The sequence below is a fragment of the Palaemon carinicauda genome, chromosome 15 (genome assembly GCF_036898095.1).
Source record: "Palaemon carinicauda isolate YSFRI2023 chromosome 15, ASM3689809v2, whole genome shotgun sequence".
NCBI lineage: Eukaryota > Metazoa > Arthropoda > Malacostraca > Decapoda > Palaemonidae > Palaemon > Palaemon carinicauda.
In genome coordinates, this window is record NC_090739.1 from 10479037 (window position 1) to 10494036 (window position 15000).

Consider the following 15000-nt stretch of genomic DNA (forward strand, 5'->3'; position numbering starts at 1 on the left):
CCGTTAAACAGAGGAACTCGTCTTGCAGTAAGGGTATAAATGGGTGCACTTCTTCAGAGCGAGGTATACCATGAATTCCTGTGTCCAGCTGTATATGCAAAAGAATGTTAAGAAATTTAACGACCAATATTACTGATAATCAAGCGACTTGATATGTTCTTTTGAACTACCAATAGCCCAAGCCCCCTCTCCACCCGCCCTAGGACCAAGGATGGCCAGGCAATGTCTGCTGATGACTGAGGAGATATACCTATAGGCACCCCCAAACCCCCATCCATAGCCAAGATCGGAATAGCTGAGTTGATAAATTGCCAAAGTTAATACATATAATTTTATACATGTTACTTAAGATGTTTCATAATTCTGACTATTCTTTGCATTCAGATCCCCCCAGACTGTACTATCCTGTAGGCAGGACTAGATATACTGTTGATTTTGTCTTGATTTTCCCATCGTAAGAATCAATACTACACGGTATTTTAGAATTTTTATCTGCATTGACTCTAGATTGGAACATGTCCAGTGTGACTGAACCACTGGGCCCGGATTATATCCACACGGTCTGTAAAAGATTTGCCTAATCTATCCATCCTCCCCCTCCCCCCTCCCCTCCTTTTGAAAAAAAGAGATAATTAATTAGTAATAACCACACTTCAATTAATTTCTTTTTTCTATCCAGCCTCCTCTCCCCTCCTTCAACGAAAACTAAGGTAATTAATCAGTAATAACCAGACTGCAATTAATTTCGTTATTCTGTCCAGCCTTCTCTCCCCTCCCTCATGGAAAAATAAGGTAATTAATCAGTAATATCCATACTGTAAATAATTTCGTTCATTTATCCAGCCTCCTCTCCCCTCCTTCAATGAAAAATAAGGTAATTAATCAGTAATAACCAGACTGCAATTAATTTCGTTATTCTATACAGCCTTCTCTCCCCTCCCTCATAGAAAAATAAGGTAATTAATCAGTAATATCCATACTGTAACTAATTTCGTTCATCTATCCAGCCTCCTCTCCACTCCTTCAACGAAAAATAAGGTAATTAATCAGTAATATCCAGACTAACTAATTTTGTTAATCTATCCAGCCTTCTCTCCCCTCCATGGAAAAACAAGGTAATTAATTAGTAATATCCAGATTAAATAATGCCGTTAATCTATCCAACCTTCTCACCCCTCTTTCATGGAAAAATGAGGTAATTAATCAGTAATATCCAGACAGTAGATAATTTCATTAATCTATCCAGCACTCTCACCCCTCCTTCATGGAAAAATAAGTTAATTAATCGGTAATAGCCAGACTGTAAATGATTTCGTTAATCTATCCAGCCTTCTCTCCCCTCCATATAAGTTAATTAATCAGTAATAGCCAATCTAAATAATTTCGTTAATCTATCTAGCCTTCTCTCCCATCCTTCATATAAATTAATTAATCAGTAATAGCAAGACTAAATAATTTCGTTAATCTATCCAGACTTCTCACCCCTCCTTCATGGAAAAATTAAAAATAAGGTAATTAATAGTAATATCAAGACTGTAAATAATTTTGTTAATCTATCCAGCTTCCTCTCCCCTCCTTCATCGAAAAAATTAGTTAATTAATCAGTAAAAGAAAATAACTCACGTATAACTGTCGCCACTTTCCGTTTTTTGTGCTTGCTGGCTCGTATGGTCTTCAATGAAGACTGCAAGATCAGTAACCAAAGGCAAGTTCAAAAACTCGAATATTTCTCGAGTGACTTTGTACGGATGGAGCGCCAGGTCTTCGTAGCGCACGATGAGAAAATTTTTGGGAAATTTCGCTCTGAAAATGAAAAATATGAATGAGACTTTAACGTAATTTAGTAATCTTAATGATAGAAATAATAATTTTAATGATAATAATAATGATAATAATAATAATAATACTAATAATAATAATAATACTAATAATAATAATAATAATAATTTTGATATTAATAATAATAATTTTAATGATAATAATAATAATAATAATAATAATAATAATGATAATAATAATAATAATGATAATAATAATAATTATTATTTTAATAATAATAATAATAATAATGATAATGCTAATACTAATGATACTGATAATGATAATAATGATAATAAAAATAATAATAATAGTAATAATAATAATAATAATAATAATAATAATAATAATAAAGTTTTTATAGTTTATATAGGAGATATTTATTTTGTGTTGTTACGGTTCTTGGAATATTTTATTTTTCCTTGTTTCGTTTCATTACTGGGCTATTTTCCCTGTTGGAGCCCCTGGGCTTAAAGCATCCTGATTTCCCAACTGGGTTTGTAACTTAGCAATTAATAATAATAATATTAATAATAATAATAATAATTAGGATATTTCATTTTACAGTCTGTCTTTTTTTCAGAATTACTGAACAGAATCGCAATGTATAATTTTGTTATTATTTCTTAGAGCATGGGAATTTCTTTTGTTTTTTATATAGAAATTTCTTTCGATCGCCTGTACATCAGGAATTTTAATATATTCTGCGTGGGGTTAACAATATCAACTCATTTATATTGATGGTAATCGAAATATGCTTACCTAAGCAAAATTTTTCTATTACCTTTTACGAATTATTGATGATTCTCCTCTTGAATAGAATCAGGTAAAAAATATATTTATTAGATGCATTTGAAAAAAACATTTTTATTCCTATATGAATCAGTGTCGATTTACCTCTTAAATGAATTAGGTAAAAATATATTCATTTGATGCATTTTATTAATTTTTGTTATTCCTATATAAATTAGTGTTGATTCTCCTATGAATATTATTATTATTATTATTATTATTATTATTATTATTATTATTATTATTATTATTATTATTATTATTATTATTAGTAATTGATTGGAAAAGCAGGATGCCCTAAGCCCAGGGGCTCCAATAGGGAAAATAGGCCAGTTAGGAAAGGAAACAAGGAAACAGAATTTTTAAGAAAAGTAACATTAAGGTATCTCCTATATAAACTGAAAACTTCAACAAAGCAAGAGGAAGAGAAACAAGACAGAACAGCGTGCCCGAGTGTACCCTCAAGCAAGAGAACTCTAACCCATGATACTAGAAGATCATGCTACAGAGGCTATGGCTCTACCCAAGACTAGAGAACAATGGTTTGATTTTGGAGTGTCCTTCTCCTTGAAGAGGAAAGTAGCCACTGAACAATTATAATGTAGTAGTTAACCCCTTGGATGAAGAAGAATTGTTTGGTAATCTCAGTGTTGTCAGGTGTAAGAAGACAGAAGAGAATAAGTATAGAATAGGCCAGACTATTCGCTGTGTGTGTGTAGGCAATGGAAAAAAGAACCATTGTCAGAGAGAAGAATCCAATGTAGTCTTGTCTGTTCAGACAAAAGACCCCATAACTCTCCAGCGGTAGTATCTCAACGGGTGGCTGGTGCCCTGGCCAACCTACTACCTACAAAGAATCAGATGAAAATATATCCTTTAGATGCATTTGATAAAACCTTTGCTTTACGCATATGAATTAGTTTTGATTCTCCACTTCTAGGTGAAGAACACTCCAATATCAAACCATTGTTCTCTGGTCTTGGACTGTGCTGTAGCCTCTGTACCATGATCTTCCACTGTCTTGGATTAGAGTTCTCTTGCCTGAGGGTACACTCGGGCACGCTATTCTATCTAATTTCTCTCTTTCTTGTTTTGTTAAAGTTTTTATAGTTTATATATGAATTATTTATTTTCATATTTTTACTGTTCTTGAAACATTTTATTTTTGTTGTTAATTACTTCTCTTGTAGTTTCCTAATTTCCTTTCTTCACTGGGCTATTTTCCCTGTTGGAGCTATCGAGCCTATAGCATCCTGCTTTTCCAACTAGGGTTGTAGCTTAGAACATAATAATGATGATAGAAATAATAATAATAATAATAATAATAATAATAATAATAATAATAATAATAATAATAATAATAATAATAATAAAAACACCATGCCATATGTCCGTTGATCTTGGGTATTACAATCCACGATTATATACGTTTGTATATTTAAAAATAGCAGGAGCTTTTGCAATTTATTCAATTTTTATACTCAAAATAATAATAATAATAATAATAATAATAATAATAAGGTAAAAAATATATTCATTAAAGGAGGTAAAAATATATTCATTAAAGGCTTCTGGTATTATCAAGCGAGGATTTAGTATCCTACCTGTACTCTTTGGCAGACTGAGCATCCTGATTCGCCGCCTGGCATACGGCCGGGATATCTTTGCAAGTAGGACCTTTGCACCAAGGCATTCTTGACCGAGAACTCATTACTCCCCGAGGATCTCGGACCAGATTGATTACTCTAAGGTCCAAGGATGGATCCTGAAATGGGAATTATTATTATTGTTATTATTATTATTATTATTATTATTATTATTATTATTATTATTATTATTTCTTGGACAATATTGATTACTCTCAATGCCCAAGGATATATCCTGAAATGGGGATTATTATTATTATTATTATTATTATTATTATTATTATTATTATTATTATTATTTCTTGGACAATATTGATTACTCTCAAGGTCCAAGGATGGATCCTGAAATGAGAATTATTATTATTATTATTATTATTATTATTATTATTATTATTATTATTATTATTATTATTATTATTATTATTATTTCTTGGACAATATTGATTTCTCTCAAGGTCCAAGGATGGATCCTGATATGGAATTATTATTATTATTATTATTATTATTATTATTATTATTATTATTATTATTATTTCTTGGACAATATTGATTACTCTCAATGCCCAAGGATATATCCTGAAATGGGAATTATTATTATTATTATTATTATTATTATTATTATTATTATTATTATTATTATTCGGATTATTTTTTGTGACCTTTGCATATATATATATATATATATATATATATATATATATATATATATATATATATATATATATATATATATATAGATAGATAGATAGATAGATAGATAGATATATATACATATATATATTTATATATATATATATATATTTATATATTTATATATATATATTTATATATTTATATATATACACACACACACACACACACACATATATATATATATATATATATATATATATATATATATATATATATATATACACATATATATCATGCGAATTAACGTAGACTTTAAAATGGTGGGGCAGGGAGAATTTAATGGAAGTGGAATACGCACAGGCGTAAAGGTTGATAGATGTGAAAGGATTATAGAGGAACCTTTTGCGTATAGGAAGTTAAAAGGATATAAAAGGTATGAAACGTAGATGAACCACAATGCGGTTAGAAATTAAAAGCATAGTGTTGTGTGGGCTTGGTGGTAGCACCTTTGCCTGGAGTTTGCCAGACTAGAGTTCGAATCCCGCTCAAACTCGTTTGTTCCTTTGGTCGTTGCAACCTTGCCATCCCTGTGAGGTAAGGATTGCTGGTTTTGGGGAGCCAATAGGTCTATCTGCTGAGCCGTCCTTGGTCCTAGCTTGGGTGGGTTGGTGGTTTGGGTGCTGATCTTATGTTATATGGTTAGTCTCTGGGGAATTGTCCTGCTTGATAGGGCAATGTCACTGTCCCTTGCCTCTAGCATTCATGAACGACCTTTAAACCTTTGAGGTGGATGGGTGCTGAACTTATGTAATATGGTTAGTCTCTAGGGAATTGTCCTGCTTGATAGGGCAATGTCACTGTCCCTTGCCTCTGCCATTCATGAGCGGCCTTTAAACCTTAAATCTTTAATATGTGTATTAAAGAGTTTTTGGGGTAGTTTAGTCATGGGGGAAGAAATGGTTGAGGAAAAGTGCTTACATTTTGAATAAAGAAGGAAATTGAAGCCGAGATATTTGCATTTGTAACCAAGGAACCTGGGTATACACTGTTAAAAATTCACCTTAAAAACGGTAGAAATTATTGAATAAATGTTTTCAGGCATTTTCAGTTAAAAAAAAACGGATATATTGACGTAGCAAAGTATGGTAAAAATTACGGTCACCTGTGTTTTATATATTTTTACGGAGAAATTTAAATTGGAATTACGGTTTTTTTAAGTGTACAGTATATAGCATCATTTTTACCTATAGGAAGGATGCTGTTAGGTTTTGCATAGGGACTTGGAGATGATGCATGTGGGCATCTAAAAAAGTTCGTTCCATTTATATTTCTCTGAATATATTCTTCTCAACCGGATGTCATTGCTTGTGAATTATGAGGAAAATTCGTCTTTTTCATTCAACTTTTTATAGGGAAAACAAGACGATAGATAGAACTTTTGTTTTAATGGTGAAAAACAGAATCCAATGTTTATACGAACATTCTTCAAATCACAATTTTTTTTTTTTTTTTTTTTTTTTTTTTTTTTGAAGCGTGTACTTTGCCTTTCTATATTACACTACCAATAATCAGTGCTGATGTTTACTCATTTTATGAACACTGAATGCGATATTGGATGCATTAGACAAAATACAAATCTTCCTCTGAAATTGAAATAGGAGTGATTGACCTACTTATTTTTAAACTAGCACGGCATTCAGGTAAAAAAAATAATTCTGTTCAATTGTAAAATTATATCATTTCAGCAGTTACGGTATTTTTCTTTCTTATTTTCACACTTTCCTTTCCTCTCATTAATTTTTTCTCTTTGTTTCCATCTCACAAGTCTTATATAAAAGGGGATTGAAAAGAATATTTTTTATGTCAAGGAATTTCTTCAACGGAAAGCAAAAAAAAATTTTTTTTTTCTTATTATATAAAAGGAGCAAAAATAAGGTATTAGTTCAAATTGTTTCAGCCTGCTTGATGTTTGTGATAAGCTGTGCTCTCTCTCTCTCTCTCTCTCTCTCTCTCTCTCTCTCTCTCTCTCTCTCTCTCTCTCTCTCTCTCTCTCTCTCTCTCCTGTATGAAATTGAGACAGGAAGTAATGAATCGTAAAGTGACTATAAACGATAAAGTGTATGTTAATTATTCTTTTTTCTACTTTAATTAAAAGTTAAAGTTTCTTATTTTATTTTGACCTCTTCAGTTTTATTGTTAAGTAGTTTATTAATTGAGTTGATTATTGTTAAGTATTTTATATATTGAATTGAATATTATACCGATCTCTACTTTATCCAAGTTCTATCCAGATGTCTCCATTTATTTACAACTAAAGTTAATAATTATATTGCTCATATTTTAATCAAAACCTTCTTCGTCCAGAAATTACACACGGTTATTTTATATTACCTCAAATATCTCTCTCTCTCTCTCTCTCTCTCTCTCTCTCTCTCTCTCTCTCTCTCTCTCTCTCTCATACTTTTCTATTTCAGGCTAGTTAAAACAGAATCTCTCTCTCTCTCTCTCTCTCTCTCTCTCTCTCTCTCTCTCTCTCTCTCTCATACTTTTCTATTTCAGTCTAGTTAAATAACTAATCTCTCTCTCTCTCTCTCTCTCTCTCTCTCTCTCTCTCTCTCTCTCTCTCTCTCTCTCTCAAACTTTATTTTAAATGTAGTTAAAACAGGATGTCACTTTCAACCTATAGTTGAAACATAACCCCCCTCTCTCTCTCTCTCTCTCTCTCTCTCTCTCTCTCTCTCTCTCTCTCTCTCTCTCTCTCTCTCTCTCTCTCTCTCTCTCCAAATCTCAGGATTATAACTCACTTTTCCCTTCTCCCAATCGATGGTCGGGAACGTCTCCCGAACGTGAATTTCGATAACGTTTTCTTGTCGTCACGAACGACGGGATGAACGTCTCCTTTGATACGGGATTAGAGGTCGATCTCAGAGTGGAGGAATAGGAAGAGGAAGAGGAAGAAGCTGGAGAGGAGGAGGAGGAGGAGGAGGAGGAGGGGAGTGTAGTTGGCCATCAAAGGATCCTTATGACCATGGCTTTTGCGGAGAATTGCTTCGAACATGGGAAATAAATCCTTGCTTCCTCTGAAGGGAAGACTCCGAAGGGAACACTGAATATGAGACTCCGAAGCGAACACTTAAGGGAAAAGACTGAAGAGAACACTCTGAAGGGAACACTCCGAAAGGAGGACTCTGAAGAGAAGACTCCGAAGGGAACACTCTGAAGGGAAGACTCCAAAGGGAACACTATGAAGGGAAGACTTCGAAGGGAACACTCTGAAGGGAAGACACCAAAGGGAACACTGTGAAAGGAAGACACCGGAAGCAACACACTGAAGGGTAGACTCCGAAGCGAACACTGAAGGGAAAAGACTGAAGAGAACACTCTGAAGGGAACACTCCGAAAGGAGGACTCTGAAGGGAAGACTCCAAAGGGAACACTATGAAGGGAAGACTTCGAAGGGAAGACACCAAAGGGAAAACTGTGAAGGGTAGACACAGAAGGGAACACTGAAGGGAAGACCCTGAAGGGAACGCTCTGAAAGGGAGACTCCGAAGGGAACACTCTGAAGGGAAGGCACCGGAGGGAACACTATGAAGGGAAGGCAACGGAGGGAACAATCTGAAAGGAAAACACCGAAGGGAACACTCTGAAGGGTAGACACCAAAGGGAACTCTCTAAAGGGAAGACTCCGAAGGGAACGCTCTGAAAGGTGGACGCCGAAGCGAACACTTTGAAGGGAAGACTCCAAAGGGAACACTCTGAAGGGAAGACACCGGAGTGAACACTCTGAAGGGTAGACTCCGAAGGGAACACTGAAAGGAAAAGACTAAAGGGAACACTCTGAAGCGAAGACTCCCAAGGGAACACTCTGAAGGGAAGACTCCGAAGGAAAGATGAACCTCTCTAACTACTCTTGTCTCCCATTCGTATAGGTTAAGTAACCCTTCCGACCCTTAAGTTGATACTTGAGAATGGTAGGTAAATTGCCGGTGCGTTTTCTCATAGAAGTATTTTACTAGATCTGAATATTCAATTTGATTTTGGGTTTCGTTCAGCTATCATATTTTCCTTAATTAGACTCCATAAGAGCAAATGATTGATAAGCATTTAATATGGTGAATTAGATAAGTATATTGATAAGCAATTAAAAATCAATGTAATAACATACAAATAACATACGAATAGCCATTTTATGTGTCCGGGTTCAAATACTGAGCGTTGCATTAAAATAATCTAAGTATGTCCTTCCAAATAGATCAACAAGTTAAAATTCATTTCGAAATACACTTGCATTGTAAAAGAAACTGTTAAATTGTGTGAAATACTCTTCTTAATAGATCAGCAAGTTGAAATACATTGCAAAATATCCTTGCAATTTAAGATACTATTAAATCTTGTGAAATAACCAACTCCATTGTCACTAGAAACCACGTCATGAAATTACCTAGAAAGAAGAATCTGTGTCCTACCTGGAGTACAATTTAAAAGAGACTGTTAAATCTTATGGAATAATCAACTCCAGTGTTACTAGAAATAACGTCATTTCTGAAAAGAAGAAACAGTGTCCTACCTGGAGTACAATTTAAGAGACTGTTAAATCTTATGGAATAATCAACTCCAGTGTTACTGGAAATAACGTCATTTCTGAAAGGAAGAAACGATGTCCTACCTGGAGTACAATTTAAGACACTGTTAAATCTTATGGAATAATCAACTCCAGTGTTACTAGAAATAACGTCATTTCTGAAAAGAAGAAACAGTGTCCTACCTGGAGTACAATTTAAGAGACTGTTGAATCTTATGGAATAATCAACTCCAGTGTTACTGGAAATAACGTCCTTTCTGAAAGGAAGAAACGATGTCCTGTCCTACCTGTAGTACAATTTAAGAGACTGTTAAATGTTATGAAATAATCAAATCCAGTGTTACTGGAACTCACGTCATTTCTGAAAGTAAGAAACAGTGTCCTACCTAGAGTAAAGTTTAAAAGAGACTGGTAAATCTTATGAAATAATCAACCCCAGTGTCCCTAGAAATCACATCATTTCTGACAGGAAGAAACGGCGTCCTACCTGGAGCACAGTTAAAAGTGACTGTTGAATCTTATGAAATAATTAACAGTGTCACTGGAAATCACTTTATTCCAGAAAGGAAGAAACGGTGTCCTACCTGGAGTACAATTTAAAAGAGTCTGTTAAATATTATGAAATAATCAACTCCATTGTCACTGTAAATCACGTCATTTCTGAAAGGAAAAAACGATGTCCTGCTTGGAGTACAATTTACAAAAAGACTGTTGAATATTATGAAATAATCAACTCCCGTGTTACTGGAAATCACGTCATTTCTGAAAGGAAGAAACGATGTCCTACTTGGAGTACAATTTAAAAGAGTCTGATAAATATTATGGAATAATCAACTCCAGTGATACTGGAAATAACGTCATTTCTGAAAGGAAGAAACGGTGTCCTACCTGGAGTACAATTTAAGAGACTGTTGAATCTTATGAAATAATCAACTCCAGTGTTACTGGAAATAACGTCATTTCTGAAAGGAAGAAACGGTGTCCTACCTGGAGTACAATTTAAAAGAGACTGTTAAATCTTATGGAATAATCAACTCCAGTGTTACTAGAAATCACGTCATTTCTGAAAGGAAGAAACGGTGTCCTACCTGGAGTACAATTTAAGAGACTGTTGAATCTTATGAAATAATCAACTCCAGTGTTACTGGAAATAACGTCATTTCTGAAAGGAAGAAACGGTGTCCTACCTGGAGTACAATTTAAGAGACTGTTAAATCTTATGGAATAATCAATTCCAGTGTTACCAGAAATCACGTCATTTCTGAAAGGAAGAAACGGTGTCCTACCTGGAGTACAATTTAAGAGACTGTTAAATCTTATGGAATAATCAACTCCAGTGATACTGGAAATCACGTCATTTTTCTGAAAGGAAGAAACGGTGTCCTACCTGGAGTACAATTTAAGAGACTGTTAAATCTTATGGAATAATCAATTCCAGTGTTACCAGAAATCACATCATTTCTGAAAAGAAGAAACAGTGTCCTACCTGGAGTACAATTTAAGAGACTGTTAAATCTTATGGAATAATCAACTCCAGTGTCACTTCAAATCACGTCTTTTCTGAAAGGAAGAAACGGTGTCCTACCTGGAGTACAATTTAAGAGACTGTTAAATCTTATGGAATAAGCAACTCCAGTGTCACTTCAAATCACGTCTTTTCTGAAAGGAAGAAACGGTGTCCTACCTGGAGTACAATTTAAGAGACTGTTAAATCTTATGGAATAATCAACTCCAGTGTCACTTCAAATCACGTCTTTTCTGAAAGGAAGAAACGGTGTCCTACCTGGAGTACAATTTAAGAGACTGTTAAATCTTATGGAATAATCAACTCCAGTGTCACTTCAAATCACGTCTTTTCTGAAAGGAAGAAACGGTGTCCTACCTGGAGTACAATTTAAGAGACTGTTAAATCTTATGGAATAATCAACTCCAGTGTCACTTCAAATCACGTCTTTTCTGAAAGGAAGAAACGGTGTCCTACCTGGAGTACAATTTAAGAGACTGTTAAATCTTATGGAATAATCAACTCCAGTGTCACTGGAAATAACGTCATTTCTGAAAGGAAGAAACGATGTCCTACCTGGAGTACAATTTAAGAGACTGTTAAATCTTATGGAATAATCAACTCCAGTGTTACTAGAAATAACGTCATTTCTGAAAAGAAGAAACAGTCTCCTACCTGGAGTACAATTTAAAAGAGATTGTTAAATCTTATGAAACAATCAAATCCAGTGTTATTGCAAATCACATCATTTCTAAAAGGAAGAAACTGTGTCCTACCTGGAGTACAATTTAAGAGACTGTTAAAGCTTATTGAATAATCAACTCCAGTGTTACTGGAAATAATGTCATTTCTGAAAGGAAGAAACGGTGTCCTACCTGGAGTACAATTTAAAAGAGACAGTTAAATCTCATGAAATAATCAACTCCAGTGTTATTGCAATTCACATCATTTCTAAAGGGAAGAAACGATGACCTACCTGGTGTACAATTTAAGAGACAAGTTATATGAAATAATCAACTCCAATGTTACTGGAAATCACATTTCTGAAAGGAAGAAACGGTGTCCTACCTGGAGTACAATTTAAGACTGTTAAATCTTATGGAATAATCAACTCCAGTGTTATTGCAAATCACATCATTTCTAAAAGGAAGAAACGATGGTCCTACCTGGTGTACAATTTAAGAGACTCAAATCTTATGAAATAATCAACTCCAATGTCACTGGAAATCACATTTCTGAAAGGAAGAAACGGTGTCCTACCTGGAGTACAATTTAAAAGAGACTGTTAGATATTATGAAATAGTCAACTCCAGTGTTAAAACTTATGAAATAATCAGCTCCAGTGTCACTGGAAATCAGGTCATTTTTGAAAGGAGGAAATAGTGTCGTACCTGGAGCAATGGTTTCAGAGCTGAAAGTCTCAATCGCACCGTCTTTGCGAAATTGAAAGGATGCATCGCGCAGGCTGTTGCGACAATGTTACTCTCTAGGCAAAACGCCCGACCGTTGGAGCAAAGCTTCGCCATCCGAAAATTTTTCCCCAAGAGGAAATGGTTCCTGTCAGATTGTGAGATATAATTTTATTAGATTTTTTCTTTAATTCTCTTTCCCATTATAAGACAGTAAATCTTTTAGATTTTAAATTGTTTTTATTAATTGTTAGTTTGAATTGCTGTTGAGAAAAATACGTACTGGAAATCGATCAATTTTATTAGCTTCGGGTATTGCTTAGCCAGAATACTTTTTTTTTTTGCATGATTTTAATATTTTTTTTTTACTGTTGTTAATATCATAAAAAATCATCAAGCAACATTATTTACTTTGTTGTACTTAGATCCATAGGAATAGAAACAGATGACTAGAATAGATTTGAAATAATTTTGCAATATGAAACAGTTCCTGATCATAAACTTAATAATAACCAACTACTCTCTTAAAAACCTTTACATCAAGATAACCAAATATCTATACCATAGACTATAGTCCATTTATTTTAGCGAGTCATATTTGCACCGTCTCGCAGCGGTGCCCTTTTAGCTCGAAAAAAGTTTCCTGATCGCTGATTGGTTGGACAAGATAATTCTAACCAATCAGCGACCAGGAAACTTTTCCGAGCTAAATGGGGCACCGTTGCGAGTCGGTGCAATATATGACTCAGTAAAAGAAATGGACTATAGTTTGTTTTCCACTGTTGTGGAAGAATACTCAAGCACCTTTTAAATTCTAAATAGAACAATGCTGAAGCTTTGCTGAAGTTTTTAATTCTCACCTCCCCGATGTAATATGATGCAGATAAGGCTGTGTTCTATCGTCGTATTTACAAGTTAGCAGCGTTGATAAGAGACCTGTTGCCATGGCTTCCATTTGTCTCGGCACAGAGTCTTGTACACTTCCAGAAATACGAAATGTTTTATGAAATTAGTCAAAATATTTTATTCCCCAAGAGATATTATAGTCAATTCTTTTTAGTGAGGCAGATTTACACAGACTCGCAGGAGTGTCCTTTTAGCTCGGAAAAGTTTCCTGATCGCTGATTGGTTGGACAAGATTATTCTAACCAATCAGATAGCAGGAAACTTTTCCGAGCTAAAAGGGCACTGCTGCGATTCAGTGCAAATGCGCCTCATTAAAAAATTTGAGTATAGAGCAAACTTTCAACTGGGCTCCACAAGGCACTAGAAGAGTTGGAAGACCCAGGCCTATATGGCTGAGGACTGTGAAAAGTGAAGTAGATGATGATGAATTTAGAGGTGTTGATTTAAAAGCTCAATATAGAGATGACTGGCCAAATCTAAACGAGGCCCTTTGTGTCAATAGGCTTAGGAGGAGATGATTATGATGATGATGATGATAAAAGTTTATACATGCATGCATACATCATTGACAATTTAAATAAAAACTGATAGAGCAAAAGAATATAAATTCATACATTTATTCGATACTTTTAAGTAATCTATCTGAAATAGCAAATAATTCTATCGGAAATAAATATTTTATGGAATTGAAATATAAACGTGGATAAATAAATGCATACATCATCAACAATTTAAATAAAAATTTGGGAAAGTGAAAAGATAAATATTCATACATTTATTCCATATGCTTATGAAGAAGCAATCTGAAACAACAAATGTATTATGAAATTAGAATACAAAAGTTTATGCATATATGCATACATCATCGACAGTTTAAATAAACATTGGTAGAGCGGAAGAATGTATATTCATACATTTATTCCTTGCTTATGAAGAAATAACAAATAATTCTGTCTGGAATAAACGAATGAATAAAACATTTGACAAATAAACAGAGATAGGAAATAGTGAAATTACTCTGAAAAGGGAGGATGATTGCAAAGCTAAAAAAGGAAAAGCACACACACACACACACACACACACACACATACACACACACACATACACACAAAAACCTATGTTCTTGTTTTACGGAAATTGCTGTAGTCTTTGAGGTATTAAGGCTAAGCTATTCCCTTGTGGGTTTAAATGACATTAAAATTCGTACAACATTTCGCTTGCTCTTTTCCAACTATTCCTTTCGTTGATAAATGAATGTTGTTCTGAATACTGGAGTAAAATATTATTTCAATTTCCTTCACCAAATTGGCTCTAGACAAATTTGTTGTAATCTGAATAGCTATATAATATTTGGATATTAAACGTGAAATTTTGTATGCACTTTATTTCATCTGCAAATTATTTCCTTCGCTTGAAATATTTACTAATGTTGATTTTTTGTATATTTTAATTGGGAGGGGTTCTTGTATTATTATGATTAATATCTGTTAATTAGTACTCATTGTTTTTCTCATATTGAGAGAGAGAGAGAGAGAGAGAGAGAGAGAGAGAGAGAGAGAGAGAGAGAGAGAGAGAGAGAGAGAGAGATATGTTGTGTTGAAGATTTTATTTCTGATTTATTTTAGGGTTATTTCACGTCTTGGTTAAACATAGAAAACCCATATAAAATTTCATGACGATATAATGTTCATCAAAAATCTGAAAACT

General features: G+C 33.9%; 1 protein-coding gene across 1 annotated transcript in view; it reads right to left on the reverse strand.

Annotated features, from left to right (window-relative positions):
- Positions 1–15000, reverse strand: part of LOC137654233 (carbohydrate sulfotransferase 5-like) — a 27016-nt gene that overhangs the window by 668 nt on the left and 11348 nt on the right. Inside the window, exons 5-8 of the mRNA XM_068387868.1 lie at positions 13248–13367; positions 12370–12535; positions 4215–4375; positions 1624–1803 (exon numbers count right to left, since the gene is read on the reverse strand). Of these exons, the coding sequence (XP_068243969.1) occupies positions 1624–1803; positions 4215–4375; positions 12370–12535; positions 13248–13367 (627 nt within the window). The remainder of the gene's footprint in view (positions 1–1623; positions 1804–4214; positions 4376–12369; positions 12536–13247; positions 13368–15000) is intronic.